The 19,668-nt window shown below is 36.5% G+C and overlaps 1 protein-coding gene across 3 annotated transcripts in view; it reads right to left on the minus strand.

Annotated features, from left to right (window-relative positions):
• Positions 1 to 5,579: 5,579 nt before the first annotated feature.
• The window catches only part of FHIP2A (FHF complex subunit HOOK interacting protein 2A), a 48,370-nt gene continuing 34,281 nt past the window's right edge, over positions 5,580 to 19,668 (minus strand). For 2 of the 3 annotated variants that reach the window (XM_043984578.1, XM_043984579.1), the window contains exons 13-17: positions 18,846 to 18,936; positions 14,766 to 14,909; positions 10,530 to 10,670; positions 9,001 to 9,104; positions 5,580 to 8,899 (exon numbers count right to left, since the gene is read on the minus strand). In XM_043984578.1, the coding sequence (XP_043840513.1) occupies positions 8,794 to 8,899; positions 9,001 to 9,104; positions 10,530 to 10,670; positions 14,766 to 14,909; positions 18,846 to 18,936 (586 nt within the window). In that variant the 3' untranslated portion in view covers positions 5,580 to 8,793. The remainder of the gene's footprint in view (positions 8,900 to 9,000; positions 9,105 to 10,529; positions 10,671 to 14,765; positions 14,910 to 18,845; positions 18,937 to 19,668) is intronic. The other variant, XR_006354835.1, reaches the window with a different exon arrangement.

Genomic DNA, 19,668 nt, shown 5'->3' on the forward strand with positions numbered 1-19,668 from the left:
AGAATGAAAAGGAAAGACAGTCCCTGCCCTCAAAGAGTTTACATTCTTTCTAATGGAGGTGGTCAACACAATTTATGCAAACTGAAAAGGGGCAGGGTTGGGGGAGAGACAATAGCAAGGTTGAAAAGTCTGGAGTGTTAGGAACTGATCTAGGTTAGAAGAAAACACAACTGCCTTGGCTGATTCAACAAATGGGAATTGAGGGAAAGAATTCATTAGAGGCTAAAGGCATAGGAGCATCTCTAGTATTAGGAGGCACCTGAGGCAGAGCTCAATCAGGTTTAAAAGACTACAAAATTTACAAATTTCCTAGATCAGTTGGGGGGTATTTCCATAATAGGAATTCCTCACATGAATGAAACTGCAGACCCAGACCAACATTTTTAAAAAGCAACATTAACATGAAACCATTGAAGAGGCATGCTGCTGTTATTGTTCATCCTTCATTCATGAAGGTGATGTCATGATTTGTAGTGAACTGGACTTAAGTGAGGGAGGGCATGCAAAGTCACTAACCTCACTCTCTCCTCCAGAGCCATCTGGGTCCAGGGGCAAGATATACAACAGGACAACTGGAAATGGCCCAGGATATTTAAGACAATTGGGGTTATGGGATTTGCCCGGGGTCACACAGCTAGTGTCAAGTGTCTGACCAGATTTAAACTCAGGTCCTGGGCCAGTGCTCTATCTACGGTGCCACCTAGTTGCCCCATGAAGACTTTATAAGATCTGTTCTCAGCCGGACCCAACTTAGACTAATACAGTAATTGAGGGATCATGAAAATACAATGAAAACAACTTTACTTAAAATAAGAATAAAAAACCCAGCATTCAGAGAGTGCTATCCCCCTCTGCCTCTTGTTTAACCACAACAACCACCTTGCTAAGGCAGAAAGGTGTTCCTGCAGGGCAGTATGAATTGAGCTAAACCTCCAATGTTCAGTGAACATTTATTAAACACCACCACCTATTCTGTGCTAAGCATTGGGGATGCAAAGAAACGAATACATTCCCTGATCTCTAGGGGCACAGTCTTAATGAGGGAGACAAAATGCAAACTAATACATATAAAGTAGCTCATATGAGGAATAAATTGGAAAGAATCAACAGAATGAAGGCACTAGAATTAAGAGAGATTAAGAAAGGCTTCCTTTAGAAGGTGGAACTTTTGCTGGGACTTGAAGGAAACTAGGGAAGCAGAAATGAAAGCATTGTAGGTAGGGGACAGCCAGTGAAAATGCCTGGAATCCAGAGATGGAGTATAGTGTTCAAAAACAGTAAGCAGGCTAGTGTCAGTACATCGCAAAATAGTAGGGTGAAAAGGTGGGGTGCAGGCAGGTTATAAAGGACTTTAAAAGCCAAAGAATTTTATATTTGATCCTGAAGGTGATAGGGAACCACTGGTATTGAGATGAGATCGTGAGTGTGTGCGTGTGCGTGTGTGTGCGTGCGTGCGTGCGTGTGTGTGTGTGTGTGTGTGCGTGCGTGTGTGTGTGTGTGTGTGTGTGTGTGTGTGTGTGTGCATAGCTAAATAAAAGATCCAAGCTTCCTCCCCACCTTAATTCTCCAAGATACGATTAAGAATGGACTCAGGTAATGTGCCCATTGCTGGGGTTCGTGTAAGTACTATTCCCAAGTTCACGACCATGTATAGGCATACCTTGTTTTACTGAATTCCATTTTATTGCACTTCACAGATATTATGTGTCAAGAAAGGCTATCGGTACCATTTTCCCTATAGCATGTGTTTACATCATGTCTCTCACATTTTGGTAATTCATGCAATATTTAAAACTTTTTCATTGTTATTATACTGGTTATGGTGATCTGTGATTTCTAATGTTAGTATTGGAATTGTTTTGGGGCACCTCAAACATGACAAACTTAATCAATGAATGTTTTATGTTAAGACTGCTCCACTGACCAGTCATTTCCCATCTCTCTCTCTCCCCCCCCCCAGCCTCCCTATTCCCTGAGGCATAATATTGAAATTAGGTCAATTAATAACCCTACAATGGCCTGTAAGTGTTTAAGTGAAAGGAATAATTAACTTCACAGTTTTCTTACTTTAAGAAAATACCACAGACACCCCAATCTTTTTTTTTTTTTAGCCAGGCAATGAGGGTTAAGTGACTTGCCCAGGGTCACACAGCTAGTAGGTGTCAAGTGTCTAAGGCTGGATTTAAACTCAGGTCCTCCTGAATCTAAGGCCACTGCTTTATCCACTGCACCACCTAGCTACCCCTCCCCCACCCCAATCTTTTACAGCCACCACCTTGGTCAGCAGCCATCATCACTGTGCAAAGATCCTCCACCAGCAAAGAGACTGACTTGGTGAAGGCCCAAATGATGGTTAGCATTTTCTAGAAATTAAGCATTTTAAAATTAAAGTTAGATATATATTTTTAAGGCATAATACTACTGCACACTTTATAGATGATAGTATAAACATAACTTTTCCCACTTGGAAACCAAAAAATTGGTGTGACTAGCTTTATTTGTTCTGGAACTAAACCCACAGTATCTCTGAGGTATTCCTGTGATCATACCTGACATGGTCAACTATGGAGGAAGTCATAATGACTTTCTGACAAGTCATTAACTTAGATGTCTTTCTTTCTTTCTTTCTTTCTTTTTTTTGGTGGGACAATGAGGGTTAAATGACTTGCCCAGTGTCAAGTGCTTGAGGCCAAATAACTTAGACGTCTTTCTGATGTATGCTCAGTAATTTTTTAATTCAGCTGTATTGCTTCCAGTATAGTCAACCTGCAAGATCATTCATTGACTATTAGAACGAAGTAGATCTCTACAGATCACCTCATTTTACCAATGAGGAGACTGAAGGCCAGAAACAAAGTGCAAGGTCACATTGATAAGAGGCATATATGTGACTTAAAACCAGATCCCTTAACTCCTGAGTGTACTGTTCTTTTCAAGAAAACATGTTGCACCTTCCAAATTTCCCCCACAAGGCCTAGCCAATGCCCATATTTAGGAGCTAGAGTTCTGAATTGTAGCAATAAGCAAATGGGCCACAATTGAAACCTGGCTAACCCAGGGAACAGATTGCCTTTGAAACCAAAATATTACTTACCTGACATCCTAAGCCATAAAAAACCCCCACCACTGTAACTGAATTTACTATTCACCTCAGATCCATCACTAACTTAATTCACGATTTCTAAAGGGATGTGCTTCCTATTACAGTCTACATGCTAGGAAGAAAGGGTCTTTTAAACCATAATACTTAACTATTCTTGCAGGACATGAGCCATAATGGGGAGAAAGGACAGAGAAAACAAACAAAAACACAACAATATGACTGGTGCTTTGCACTAGTGTCCAAAAATGTAGTTTCAATAAATCAACAAGCATTTACTAAGAGCCTAATATGTGCTAGCCATTATGCAGCATTATGTAGTGATATGAAGGGCATACAGATACAGAAGGCAGAGAGACCTTACCTTGTGAGGAGCTTCCATTGTGCTGAGGAGATATCTACCCCATATGTAGAGAGCAATACATATATAAGCTATACAGAAAATAACTAAACTGTGAATGGCTTTAAAAAGGCCAAACTTAGGAGTTTTTATTTTATACTGGAGGCAAGAGTGAGCTATTAAAAGAGTAGGAATGTGACATAGAATATCAGTGGAGGATGTATTGGAGATGAGAGGATGGATGTAGGAAGACCAATTAGGAGGCTTTTGAAATAATTTGTGAGGCAATGAGGGTCTGAACTACAGTGATTGTATTGCAAACAGACAGAAGAGGATGAATGCAAGAGAGATTTTGGAGGTAGAATGGCCCGACTTGGTCACTGATTGAATAAGGGAGTAAATGAGATTTTAAGATGCTGTTTGTGAACCTGGATGACTCATGATGCCCCTGGAAGAAACAGGGAAGTTAGAAGGAAGAGGAAGCAAAATGAGTTTTGGACTCAACATGCTGCATTTGAGATACTTATGGGACATCCAGGTAGACATCTAAAAGGCAACTGGAAATGCAGGACTCAAGCACAAAAGAGATGAGAGCTACAAATGTAATATAAACTTGTCATAGAGAAAGAAAAGTGAGTCAGCTTTTCCTGAATTAATTTCTCCTAGTGTGGCTTCATTATTTTATCTAAAGTACTATGGATTCTCAAATCAGGCACATCTACAGTCAAATGTAAGTATTAAAGAGTCAGATTTTAGTGACTTTCATTTTGGAATACCTTGAATGTCACCCCCATCTCATGTATGTGTGTATGTATGGGCTTGCATGTATGTATATGCACATATTTTATATAATATATAATAAAAATATCATAGTGGGGGGAGGGGGAGGAGGACACAGGTGGATCTGGAGCACTAGTGATTTCTTCATTGTGTAGAGATACTAATGTGGGAACTCCCTCCATTGATGCATATGTAGATTCTAATACATGCAAGTGGTCAAATAAGAATTAAAAAAATAGGAAAATACACCTGGTAGCTAGTATGTTGTTCCTGTGGTAGTTTGCTACGTAAGTTGCTTGGCATGGATGAGAAACAATCTATCACAATGATTCAGCTCTTTTTTTGTCATTGCTAACAAGTGGCAAAACTTCCACAGCATCTGTAGCGCGCACACACACACACACACACACACACATATTCATTCTTTCTCTCTGAAACAGGATTTGAATTTTTCAAGTTCTTGGTGTTGACACCACTTCAATGGATGAAATACTATACAATTCTTAACACATAAAAATTATATATACATATCTGGGGACACCCCCACACCCCCACACAAACACACATCTCTTCCTGAAACTTTCTCTATAAATGGCTGGTAAAGACAAGAAGAGTGATGGTTAAGGGCTTCCACTCACTAATATGTAAATCTATTCTGCTGGTATATCCTCATCTCATCTTTTCTCCTTTTAAATTATCTTTCCCTTTTTTTTTGATGAGGCAATTGGGGTTAAATGACTTGCCCAAGGTCATACAGCTAGTAAGTGTTAAGTGTCTGAGGCCAGATTTGAACTCAGGTCCTCCTGATATCAGGGCTGGTGCTCTTTCCACTGCGCCACCTAACTGCCCCTCTCCTTTCAAATTCTAAAGCTTTAGGTCGAGATGCAGGGGTGAAAAGATGCCAGGCTGACCGTGTAAATAACTGGCTTTTTTTCTTTCAGATTATGCTATACATTATACTTGTCTCTTTCAGTTAGCAAGTCAGAGAATTTTATATCTAACTGAAGGGCTAATCATCAGGCAAAATAGTAAGAAATTTTTGAAATAAAATAGTATTTGGAATGAAGTTACATATTAATGTTACAATGTTGTCTTATGTATCATCCTTCCTTTAAATACATGCAACAAAGGGGCAGCTAGGTGCCACAGTGGATAAAGCACCGGCCCTGGATTCAGGAGGACCTGAGTTCAAATCCGGCCTCAGATACTTGATGCTTACTTACTAGTTGTGTGACCCTGGGCAAGTCACTTAACCCTCATTGCCCTGCAAAAACAACAACAATAACAACAACAACAAAAATACATGCAACAAATAAAATGTATACAATTTGAATTCCAAAAATACAAGTACGCATGTGGTTTAAATTAAATTAATTTATTTTTAGAATATCCCTCTTAATCCTGCATGCATTGGTTAGCACAAAGTTGAACTTTATCACAATCTTCTTTGTAAAAGTTAAAGTATGTACTCTGATCACTGGTTGGGATAGTTTCTTCACTGGATAGCCCCATGACTGCCAAACCATAGTAACACTGTTGAGTCAGCAATTTATACAAAGTTCAATAGAAAAAAATTTACTGAATATCCTCTGTTTAATGTAAACAAGGCAGGAGGCAAACAAAGAGTTTATAGTAACACTATTTTACAGGGCCTGAAATGATTATCAATTGTGTGTTAAAGCACTGAATTATTACCATGGCATAGATATCTGGATTTATCGTACAACCCAAAATACAAATACCATGTAATTTGTGAGTATTTCATGGTTTCTTTTATCAATGCCTATAAACTTCATAATTAAATGGTAATTTTATATTTGTACAATAATTTATGGAAACAACTTACCAATTTATGAAGTAATTCCATAATTCGTGCCCTGTAAAATGAGGTGTAACAATTTTTACACTAGCAACAGTGTAAGCAAGCTAAGGATTTTGGTCCTTATATATACATAAAGTAATGTACAACCAGACTGAAAAGCTGTGTATTATTAATTCACAGCTCCCATATTGCACAGATATATTATGAGAACTATACATAGTCACAATGTGAGCACTGCATTGGTAATAGGCTAAGACTGATGCTCATTATGAAAACTTCAATAGGGTTTGAAAACATAACTACAATGGTGGAGAAAAATTTTTTTTAAATGTGCACCCCCTATTTACACAAATATGCAGCAAAGCTAAAATTCAATTTGGGATCTGCTTAAGGTGATCATCTCAGTGGTGTTTTTTAGTACAACACTAGCTATTAACAATTGTTTATTGAAATGTTCACTGATAGGAAATAATAGAGTCCTATACACAGAATAACAAGCTACTTAGTGCAACTTTCCACTGACAAATCTAGATGTAATATTGAGTGACTTTTCATATCTTCCTAAACACGAAAAGTGCATGTGAAAATTAGAAAAAAAAATAAAAGCAAAGTATATCTTAATAGTTAACTTATTTGGAAGAGTCACTGTATTAATGTAACTATGATTTCATAAGCAGCACCCAGTACAAAAACAAGTCCTAAAGCTCTTAGCTTGATTTCATGGATGAGCTAGAATACCCATTTCTGAGAGTGAGAATTGAATAGCATTTGGCTTGAGAGGTAAGAGCATCACAGTGGCATCTTAAGGATTAAACAATTATATACCAAATATAAGAAAACATTAATAAGCAAGATTTACCTTAATGCATTAAATTTTAAACAACCCAAATTAAGCAAACAACTTTTACAACAGAGTAAAAGCATGCAGTACTCTCTGCATGAACTGACTGATAACAGTGGCTGACTGAATGAGACTCCATTATAAAAATCTTTTAAAGAAAACTACGCATGATGTTAACACTTGCAGTTTAGGAACTTGATTTTTTTTTGTTGTTTGTTATTTTACTTTGTGAATTTGGAATGTCATCACAGATTTGAATTAAATTACTTAGAAACATATATTCTCTTAAAAGGTGGCAAATCTACTACTGTTAAGAATACTCATAGTTGTTTGCTATCCTGTTCTTATCTAATAATGAAATAAAGCTTTATGAAACATAAAATAACAAAAAAATGAAATCAAAGCAAAAGCCCAAAATACACAAAGGTTTATAATTTGGTCCTATACACAGGCAGTGCAGTCTTCATATATGCAAATATGTGCTAAGTAAATATAGCTTCTCAAAGAGGCAGTGACAGATTCCCTTTAAACGACTATAAAGTTAACTTCTTTCCCCAAATATCTTTAAGTGGACTTGTAATAAAGAAAAAGAAAGTGCAGCTGCTTAACTTTAAAAATGTTAATGACAAAAAACTCCTAAACAGACAAACTTAGAAGAACTGATTTGAGTACTAAAAAATCAATAAAATTAAAAAGGCCAAGTGGTAGCGGCAAACGCTGCTTTGTCCACAAAGCACTCACGCCCAGCGTCGTTTGGATAAGCTACCAAAGAATCCAAAAGACTCCTTCAGGACCTACTTTCTACACATATTGTGTGTCTGTCTGTCTGTCTGTCTGTCTGTCTGTCTGTCTGTCTGTCTCTCTCTCTCTCACACACACACACACACACACACACACACACACACACACACACACACACACACTTTACCAAAATCCTTTGACACATAAGCAGGACATTGAAAGACTATGATTTTTTTTTTTACTTTAGGATCCTATACAATAAAGACTTCAATAAAAGAAAAATGTAAACATTGAGGATGTTGGCATTCTGATTGCTGCTTACTAAAGTGGAATCAGTCAGTTCTTTGCCTAGAAACTCCCGTGAAATTCAACAGGATAATAAAATCACAAAACACATTTGCCAAGGCACAAAATGTTCTTAACCCAATTTCTGTTAAATAAGATTCTTAAAAAAATACTGTTTTAGCAAATACAGTGGCAAATATGATAGTTTAAATAAACTAGGACCAAAATATGAAATAAATTCTTAACCTTGCTAAATGAGATTAAAATAACATTTTGAAAAGCATATAATTGATTAAATATCTGGTACATGAATTAAGAATTTCTTCACTGTATTAAATTTTATCCTTTTTCTTATAAAAGATTGAAGGCAGCTAAATTGTCCTAAAAATTCTTATCTTCAGTTATCACCTTCAACTTTTTCCTTTTTTCTGTATTGAGTGAATTTCTTTTTAAGCATGTATAGCATTTTCTCATTCCCACTTTCCTTTCATGTTTTGTTTGATAAGAATTCTGACATCAAAAAGTTACAAAAATCAGTGATTTTCTTTGCTACATAACAATCCAAAAGAACATATGTATTGAGCTTCAGAGTGTCAAAAAGCCTTACTACCTAAAATGATATTAAAATAAGATCATCAAAGTTTAGACAGAAATTTTTACAGCTTTTGAAACAGTCACTAGAAATGTTTGTTTCCTGAAGTTCCTTTGATTGCATCCTGGGTTCAATGGCGTGCAATTATATACAGAACCAATAAAGACAATGCCAAAAACTGTACACCTGTTACCAAGAATGTCCATTCAGTCATGTCCTCCATGGCTCTGGCCAGTTTAAGGCTTTATCCTTTCTTGCCTGGGTGACATGGAGGCTACCATAAAGACATTCTTCATGGTGTTGAAGAAGTGTGATACTTCACAAATGCAATTGCTGCCAGTTCCTTACAGAACTCTTCTAGTACAATCACACCCTCTAGTAATGTCATGTGGTCAATCCTGGTAAAGAGAGAGCTAGGGTAATTAAAAGGCAACCATCACAAAATAGCAATGTTTATAAGCTTTTATATGATATGACAATATGCATAATTATGACTTACATTGGGCCATCAGGTTCCAAACCAAGTAGTCGTTTCCTGACCAGTAGAAGTTTGGGGGTGAAATCTGGAATCCGCTGGATTCGGACCATAAGGTCTCCAACTACCTGTAATACACAGAAACAAAATACACCATGTCCCAAAAAAACCCATGCATGGGAACCTCCTGGATGATAAGAACAGTTCATGGCAGTGTGAAGTAGGGGAAGTAAAGCTATGCTTGGTTTCAGGAAAATTTGACTTGAATTTAGGTTCTGGTCCTTAAAAGCTTGTCTTTCTGGATCTCTCTTGACTTATGTAGAAGAGAGGATAATAATATATGCTCAATCTACCTAAAAGAATGATAGTGAAGGTATTCTGTAAACCACAGAGCAACGTACAATGAGAGCTGCTATTATTAAAAGGCTTCTATATAACCCAGTTAAGATACAGGAGAGGAAATGTCAGTTTTGACAAAGTATTCACATATACCCACTTAATATTAAAATCTAACGGGGGGGGGGGGGGGGCGCGCCGCTGGGTGGCGCAGTGGATAAAGCCCTGGATTCAGGAGTATCTGAGTTCAAATCCGGACTCAGACACTTGACACCTACTAGCTGTGTGACCCTGAGCAAGTCACTTAACCCCCATTGCCCCACAAAACAAAACAAAACAAAACAAAAAACTTAGCCCAAAGCCTTTTTAAAGGTATACTTTTCAATATTCAGATCACAGATACAGAGCTGGACCTTAGGAGACACTGAATCCAACCCCTTCATTTTACAGATGAGAACCTTAAGTCCCAAGGTTAAGTGACCTGCCCGAAGACACTGATATCATAAGGAGCAGTCAAGATTCAAATCCAGGACTTCTGACTTCGCATTTAGTGCCACATTACAGTTTATCTACAGTTAAATCAGAATTCCACAAAATCACAGACTGAGGTCAATATGGTACTATGGAAACATGGAAGAACATTGGACTTTAATTAAAAAGATTTGAGTCCAACTCATACTTCTGTCACTCTCTGGGTGACCTTGGGTAAGTCAATTGGACTAGGTAAGTTCCAAGGTCCCTTGCAGCTCTAGAGTATGGTTTTAAGATTATCAGAGCTGGAAAGGACCTAAGAGCTCATCTAATCCAACATGTTCATTTTAGAGATAAGGAAACTAAGTCAAAGGAGAGAAGTAAATTGCATATACCCACATAGTTATTTAATAACCAGGACTCAAATATGACTCCAAGTCCAGTGCCCAGTATATATTATAGCAGACCATATGTACTCACCTTTTTTTCATGGTAGGCATATGTCTTACCAAATTGTTTTAAATTAAACTATTTCTTTATTATGTATAATCTGTCATACAATATTAGATCTGGAAGAGATTCTGGAGATCATCTAGTAGTGAATGTAAAATTGTTTCAGAGAATATATAAAATATTTCCTTTTTCATGTACTTTATTAAATATAGAATGTAATTCTATATTTCCTTAATAATTTTAACAATATACTAGCACTTCTATAGATACCATATAATACACAAATCACTCACCCTGACAATAACAGAAAAGAGTGATCTACAGCCAGATGCCAGATTCACATATGGATCCAAAAGGTACTCATGTATATGAGGATGAGGGAAAAGAGAAAGTCTGGATAACACTGATGTTACTTGTAAATTTACATCATATGGCTGTGAAAAGGGAAAAAACAGAAAGAGATGCCATCAGGTTATTATTCTTATATTTGATAGTATTCTTCTTAATTTACTGCTCAACCTAAGTTCACCAGGAAACACGATCCACTACCTTACTTTTCCATTATGACATTCTGCAACTGAAGGACAAGCAAATCTATTACCATTATCCCCACCAACCTTAGCCAAAAAACTTGAACTCCCCAAATCTTCAGCATAGATGTTTTTCATACAATACAAATAGACACAGATACAAAAAAACATAACTAAGATACTAGTCTGTATTTTTCACTGTCTAATGTATAAATCCCAGCTCTGACACTAATTTTTTGACTTAGAGAAAAATCACTTTGTTCCAATGGGTCTTCATTTCCTTAATCTGCAAAATGAAGGGGTACTGCTTCTCAGCATTTTGGCTGAGATCAAGTATGGGGTTGGGACAGTATGCGTAAGGTATCTTCTAGTTCCTAAAATGTTCTGTAGAATCTATGTTTCAATAAGCCATTTTCCCAAATGATAAGCAGTTAAAGAATATGAAGTTTTCAAGAGAAATAAATGATTAATATCTATATGAAAAAATGTAATGTTGTCTCTCCTCTCCCTCCATGGGGGGAGAGGGTGTGGGTAGAAAGGAACCGTGTATCCAGAAGGGATATTAGGTGAAAGGGACAGAAGAATGATTTATGACCATGTTCAATGCAACACTCAGTAATACTAAAGATAATTCATGAGTGACTCAACTGAACATTTTTTTAAAACACCCAAACATGCCAGATGTAAATCTGGCAAACACAGGTAGTTTATAATAACAAAATATGTTTTATCAAGTGCTAAAAGAAACAAAACTGATAACATTTTGACTAAAGTGGAAGGTTTCAGTTCTATGATCTCAAATCTAGTTTTATCACCAAATATATGAGTTACCTTTTCAAAGGGATTATCTAAGAGCCACTCCCAATCTGAGAATTCTACCTTGCATTTTTCCAGAACAGAAGACAAACATATTTTATGTACATTTATGTATATTTTATTTTTAATAGTATTTTATTATTTTTCCCAGTTCCATGTAAAGATAGCTTTTAACATTCATTTTTGTAAGATTTTGAGTAGAGAAAAATATTTCTATCCTCAGCTGTACTTTCTTTCTCTGATATCATGGCGTAGTTGTTCCCTGATAAGACAAAACTAAGATAACAAGAGCAATAGCTGAGCTGGTCTACAAACTTCAATTTTTCTTTAGTTTCAAGTTCAAATGAAATGTAAGAAGAAGAGGAAGGAAAGAAAGAAGAAGAAATCTACTGAAAGGTTATACTCTTGGTATAAAAAAAAACTATGTAGAATTATATAATAAATTTTTTATCAGATGGTCTGGAATTTTTAAGTTCACTTTAGGTACATTTATTACCTAAGGAAAAAATAGAATTAGAATTATAAAAATAGTATGGGTCAAAGTCCAAAAATAATTTATTTTGGACTACTAAACCCATTTGAGCACTAACTATATGATGCTACATTAATGATGAATCAGAAAAAATTAAAACCCTTATCTAAGAACCATAATCATTTTACCATAGGATACTCTTTAATATAATGTTTTTTTAATATAATATGTTTTTTGGTGGTAGAAAGATTAAAAACTTTAACTCAGATATGGTCTTTTTTTCTTTCTATATGAATAAAGAATAAATATATCATTTTTAAAGGTATTACAGAGATCACACAAAGAAACCCAGAGGAAAAAAATTAAAATTGAAGTAGACAATTTGAATCATGGAATTCTTACTTCCTAACATTTAGATTCTTAATTAGCACATTTTTCAGACTATTTAATGATCCCATCAGTTAATAAACACTTATTAAATACCTATGTAGAAGGTGCCGTGCTAAGCACTGGAATGACAACAAATAATAGGTTGTTTACATATACTAACTGATATCCTAACTAGGCAGCCAAGTAAAACTGTTAAGTCAGAAAAGAAGCAGCATTTATTGAATCTTCGGTGCTCAGGTACTGCACCCAACATATCATAACTGAATGACCAACTAGCTCTGGTGCCTAGGAGAGTTATTCAACAAGGTAAATAAGGTAGTAAGATTATTTAAAGAGTATTATAACTATTATATATACTAGACTCCAAAACATTATGTAAGATATTTTAAAGAAACCTAAATCTCCAAAAGCACATATCACACAAATATTAGAACTTTTTGTAATAAAACTTTTCAAAAGCTATCCACTATTAAGAGGCAATAATAAACAGGGAAAAACTACATCATGTTTTTCTTTTTAAAAAAATACGGTCAGGGGCAGCTAGGTAGTGCAATGGATAAAGCACTAGCCCTGGATTCAGGAGGACCTGAGTTCAAATCCCACCTCAGACACTAGACACTTACTAGCTGTGTGACCCTGGGCAAGTCACTTAACCCCCCCAATGCCCTGAAAAAAAAGATATGTATATGGTCTAGAAAATAATTTGGGTCTTTCCTAACTAATGCCCTGGAATAAAGGTTATGCATAGTTTAAACAAACAAACAAAAACAAAAACATGGTCTGACCCAATTCATGACATTTCTTTATTTTATTAATTTTATTTCCTTTAGCTAATACTAATATCAGAACTTAATACTGTCTTTTTAAAGTTAAGGGATGGATTTTTTTTTTAATTCCAGAATTTGTTTAAAAATCAATGACGGGGCAGCTAGGTGGCGCAGTGGGTAGAGCACTGGCCCTGGATTCAGGAGGACCTGAGTTCAAATCCGACCTCAGACACTTAACACTTACTAGCTGTGTGACTCTGGGCAAGTCACTTAACCCCAATTGCCTCACAAAAAAAAAAAATCAATGACACGGGCGGGGGAGGGGGGGGGGGGGGGGGGGGGGGGCGGGGGGAGGAAGGTCAGCTAGGTGACGCAGTGGATAAAGCACTGGCCCTGGATTCAGGAGGACCTGTGTTCAAATCTGGCCTCAGACACTTGACACTTACTAGCTGTGTGACCCTGGGCTAGTCACGTAACCCCCACTGCCCTACCCCTGCCCCCTAAAAAAATCAATGGCACATTTTCTAGAAGATCTCAGAAGGAAACAGATTGAAAGCATATGAAATTATTCTATATTAGATAACTTTAAAGTGTTTTCCCTTAATTGTTTGAAAACTAACTACCCTGATGATCTCCTAGTAGATATGGGAGAGAATGAGATCTAAACCCCGTATTACTCACTGGTAAAGTAAGTAGTTTGAAAGTCATCACTGAAGTCAGAGAAAGACTACTAGTGTGCCAGTTGACAGTGAGGAGCTATCCTCTTGCAGTTTCCAAGAGAAAAAACAGGGTCCTTGCATACAAAAATTATAACGGTTTGACTATACCTTTACTTAAGGCCTAGACTAGGTGCCAGCAAACTATGGCCTGGGGGTCAAATTCAGCCATAAAAAAAATGTAATAACTATTCTTAGCTCATTGACTGTACAAAAACAGGAGACAGGCCAGCTTGCAAGCTTAGTTTTCTATTATGTTATGATAAAACTACTGAGAGCCTAAGTTCTATAATGGCTAACACAAAATATTAAAAGACCCTCCTCTAGAAGAGTTCCCATTGCATCCAGTAGATTCTTATTAGTGGATTTATGAGGAATGTAGACAAGTGCACAGGACAAAAGGTGTGCAGGAGTTGAGAACTTCCACAATAGATCTAGTATATGCATCAAAAAGATATTATGGGAAAAAAAAAGATATCATGGACCCAAGAAAATAAAAACTGAACTTAAGCAATTTTACAAGAAAAAAAAAAGCTAATGAATATTATTTTGCATTTAATGTCACCTCCAACTCTCTACTCTCTAATGTTCTTTTATAATGTCTAAATAAATGCAAGTTTAGATTTCTAAGCTGATCATTGAGGGAAATTACCTAGGTCACAGAAAAGGCAGTAAGATTACTAAATTGAGAAAATTTCATAAGAGTATATCAAGTAAAACAGTCAAAGAATATACAATTGCTATGCTGAAGATCAAATTAAACAAGTACAATTTATAGAGAATAGTAATTCGAAAGAACACAAAACCCAGTATTTATAAACACTTTATTTCCAATTACCTGATCAAGAATCCTTCCCATTCTGTCAAACAAAACTTTCAAGAAATGACCCTCAAAGAAAGCTGCTTCTAAATTGCACTTTTCCAGTGCTTTTGGAGATCCAGGCCACTCCCATCTTAAGCAGATAGAACAATAATCCCGGAACTAGGAAAAAGGTATTTTGATGGTTAGATTGGGCTAACAAATTTTGAACAAGAATGATTTTCAGAAATACATTACTGTACAATTATTCAACAAAATAGGTGCTATGCTAGAAATACAAGCGACTACAGTGGGACACAGTGAAAAGAGTAAAGAGTGCTAAATTTGAACTCAAAAGACTTGGGTTTGAATCTTGACTGTTAGTGATTGTTACCTCAAGCAAGTCTCCTTAATTCCTTAGGGCTTTGGTTTTCATTATCTATAAAAATGAGGGATTTAGTGTAGATAATTTCTAGGATTCCTTCCAGTTCTGTTATCCTCTTATCTTAATTGGACTCTTCTTGGTACATGGCTTTTATGAGGCACAGTGCCAAAGGAGGAATACCTAACTGAAATGGCCCTGAGGTGAAAAGGTGGCAGCGTGCATAGAGTACAATGAGAAAGCTCCACAGAGTCAGCTTTCTCACTTATTTCCTTCAATACTTCCAACTGGAATGACTTTAAAAGCAAGATGAATCCTGTCCAAAACATCAAATTTACTATCAAACGGCATGGAAATGAGTAGATTGATATGATATTTACCAGTAAAAAAGCAACAGCATAGCATATGTCCATAGTTAGGGCCCATAACTGCTACTTCAAGAAAGAGGTACTCTCAAATTTAAGTGACAATTTTTCTCTCTCATATCTAATTATAAAACTTGAAGAATAAAAAGAATTTTTTCTTAAATATACAACTTCCAAAATTTACACAAAAGAATACTCTGTGTATTGACTTTTAAAATTTACCTTAGTTGAGATAAAAAGAGACATTCAAGACAAAACAGAAAACTCCTTATTAGTGTTAATTAGTCTTTAAAAAACAAGACTTGTCATTTTAAAACTGAAAATTTATAAATGACAAATGCTTAAAATGCTAAAGTTCCTCAAGTTACTACAAATTTCAAAGCACAAAAAATACCTGTATAGATTCAATCACAAAGTGCTCCTTAAAGAAATAAAGAACTTAAAATAGCTTGAGGAATATTCATAGCCATGCCACGTCAATATAATAAAAGTAACAATGCCAAAGTTAATTTACCAAGTTAATGTTATACCAATCAAATTATCAAAAAGATACCGTATAACCTAGCTTTTTTTTTTTCAGGGCAATGAGGGTTAAATGACTTGCCCAGGGTCACAAAGCTAGTAAGTACCAAGTGTCTAAGGCTGGATTTGAACTCAGGTTCTTCTGAATCCAGGGCCAGTGCTTTATCCACTGTGCCACCTAGCTGCACCCTAGCCTAGCTTCTTAAACTGTAAATCACAATCCCATATAGAGTTATGTAACTGAATGTGGGGATTGTGAAAAATGTGACAACAGTAAAAGGTTATGTATACCTATTTTATATTCCTATATACCCAGGATCACGTAAAAACTTCTTGGGCAAAAAAGGAATCTCAAGTAGAAAAAGTTTAAGAAGCCCTGCCTTATTGTACACAATAAAATAGTAACAAAACATCTTGAAAAATAAAAGACCTAGAATACTAAAAAAAAAATTAAAAGTGGTCGAGATAAAAGGGGAACTACACTTCTGGACCTCAGACCAAATTACAAAGCCGCAGCAGTCATCAGTACAACTTAATATTGGTTAAAACGGGAATATAAATAAATGGAACAGATTAGACTAGGGAGAATGAGAAACAATAGAACTCAAGTTAACTATCAATCTCAAATATTTTAGCCCTTAATTTTATTGGTTAACTCAGATTGTTACACTAAGCATTTTTACACTGTTCTTTGAGATTCTGATCCAGAAGTATTTTTGAAGATTACTTTGCTATTATCAATTATCCAGAGTGCCCTTTAACATCTATATTATGTCATTCTGTTAAGAGTTTATAAATTTATAGACCGTTCATTCTAATGACATAGTATTTAATTGTTTAAAAGAATGATTCTATGAGAAAATTCATCTGAATTTCAAATTAGTGATACCAGGAACACCTTTCCTTCCACTGTTTAGCAGCTGGAATGATTCTGAGAACACATTTGAAGTTACTACTTCAGATGCAAAAAAGATCTCTTACCTGCTCTCTACTGAGCAATGTAGCACAGGGGAAACAGCAGTGGGTTTGGAACAAGAGGACCCAGTTTTGAGTGCTGGCTCTGTCACCATCCATGTGGCAGCAAATCACTCAGCCTCACTGGCCCTATTTTTCTTATTTATAAAATGAGGGAGAGGAACCAGAGGTTCCCCAGAGGGTCTGAATCTATGATTTTTAAGTTTTTGGTACTAGCTCTCTCTCAGGGCCTCAGGCTTGGTTTGGAGAAAAGCAGGGAATAAGGATTGGGTGCACAGAGGCTGGGGAGTGGGATAGTCAGGAAAGAGATGTTAGAAAACAGGGAATGGCTACTGGGGAAATGAAGAAATGGTTTATTTTATTTGGAAGCCTGTTCTCAATCCTCCTCCTACTTGACTTTTCTTCAGTCTTTCAAACAGTAGATCATCTCCTTGATACTTTTCTATCTAGGTTTCCACAACACAGTTCTGCACTAGAGTTTTCCTCCTGACCACTCCTTCTAAATCCTTTGCTGATCTTCCTCCAGGTCACATTCACTAAAATTGGTATCTACCAGAGCTCTGACTCAGGCTTTCCCCCCCTCTATACTATTTCCTTTAGCAATCACATCAGTTCCAATGGATTCAGTTATTATCTCTATGCTGATAATAATCTACTTATCCAACCATAACCTCTCTCTTGATCTCCAGTCTCACATCTCCAACTGCTTACTGGGCATCTCAAACAGGATGCCTTGTATTTATCTTTAACACAATATATCCAAAACTGAACTTTTCTTCCCCCTCAAGTCCTTCCTTCTTCCTAACTTCCCTATCACTGCCAAAGGTACTTGCTTATCCTCTCTGATACCCAGGCTTATAACCGAGATATCATTCTCAACTCCTTGCTCTTTTTTATGCCTAATATAATCTGTTGCCAAGTCTTGTCAATTTTACCTTTGTAACATCTCTTGTACATATTTCTTACTCTCCTCTGACACTGAAACTACTCTGGTGCAGGCCCTCAACACCTTACACCTTTAGACTACCATAAAAGCCTGCTAGTTGGTCTTCCTGCCATGAGGCTCTTCCCTACTCCAGCCCATCTGCCACTCAGCTGTGAAACTGATGTTCTCAAAGTGCAACCAGGCCATCCTCCTATTCAATGAAGATCAGTGGATCCCTATCACCTCCAGGATCAAACACACAATCCTCTGTGTGATATTCATTACCCTTCACAATCTAGCCCCCGCCTACCTTTCCTGTCCTACTTTTTCTACACCTTACTCCCTTCATGTATTCTGCATCCAGTGACTGGTCTCCTCGTTTTTCCTTCAACAATACATTCCATCTCCCAACTCTGAATTTTCACTGCTTCTCCTCACACCTGGAATTCTCTCCCTCTTTATCTCTGTCTCCTGATTTCTTTTAACTCCCAGTTAAAATCCCACTTTCTACTAGAATCTTTTCTTGAACTCCCTTAATGCTTGTGTCTTACCTTTATTAATTATCTCTAGTTTATCCTTTATATATTTTGTTTGTATGTAGTTATTTGAATGTTTTTGTCTCTTATAAGACTGTAAACTCCTTAAGGGTGGAGACTGGTTCTTTTTTTTGCTGTGTTTTTTTTCCAGGGCAATGAGGGTTAAGTGACTTGCCCAAGGTCACACAGCTAGTAAGTGTCAAGTGTCTGAGGTCAGATTTGAACTCAGGACCTCCTGAATTCAGGGCCAGTGCTTTATCCACTATGCCACCTAGCTGCCCCTGGAGACTGTTTTTTATATTTATTCCCAGCACTTAGCACAGTGCCTGGCTGCTTCAATGAGGAAAAATAGGTTTTCCCTTCCCATGAATTAATTTTTTAAAAATTAATGAAAAAATTTGTTGCTTCACTTACCTGCCTATGAGCATCTCTGAGGTAGGTATCATAACCTGTCCCCTCTACCTGGTAGGATGATTTTGCTTCATCAGGTACTAGACAGAGAAAACTTAAAACAACACATATGAAATAGCCTAAGTAGTACTGTTTCTACATTTAACAATATCTTTAAGCGTAACTGCCTTTCCTTAGTGATGCCTCTTGAGCAGAAATCACTTCAAGAGAAGACATCTTTGAAAAATTATAGATGACAATATATTATTTGCCTAACTTTACATCAAATATATTACTAGCAAAATATTTTTCTGTAATTTCAATAGTTCCCCTTAAAAGCAGTCCTATAAAACAATTTGGGTTGGTTTTTGTTTTTTTTGATGGGGCAATGAGTGTTAAGTGACTTGCCCAGGGTCACACAGCTAGTAAGTGTCAAGTGTCTGAGGCCGGATTATAACTCAGGTCCTCCTGAATCCAGGGTCAGTGCTCTATCCACTGTGCCACCTAGCTGCCCCCTTAGTTTTTGTTTTTTACCTTAATGATCATGAAAAAGCAGGCAAAATCTTTATTGATCAGTGGAAACAGATGACATCAACCCTATCCTAGTATGAGATTTCAAATTAGTGTTTAAACAGAGAAAGAAAGAAAGGCTTTTGGTCCCTGGGAAGCAGAGGTAGATAAATGTCTAAATTTTGTTGGTCTCATTTAAACAGAAAACAAGAAAATGGATAGATATAGGTTTAACCAAGAAAATTTATCTGAATCAAAAGACAATGTGGGGGCAGCTAGGTGGCGCAGTGGATAGAGCACCGGCCCTGGAGTCAGGAGTACCTGAGTTCAAACCAGC

The sequence above is a fragment of the Dromiciops gliroides genome, chromosome 2 (genome assembly GCF_019393635.1).
Source record: "Dromiciops gliroides isolate mDroGli1 chromosome 2, mDroGli1.pri, whole genome shotgun sequence".
NCBI lineage: Eukaryota > Metazoa > Chordata > Mammalia > Microbiotheria > Microbiotheriidae > Dromiciops > Dromiciops gliroides.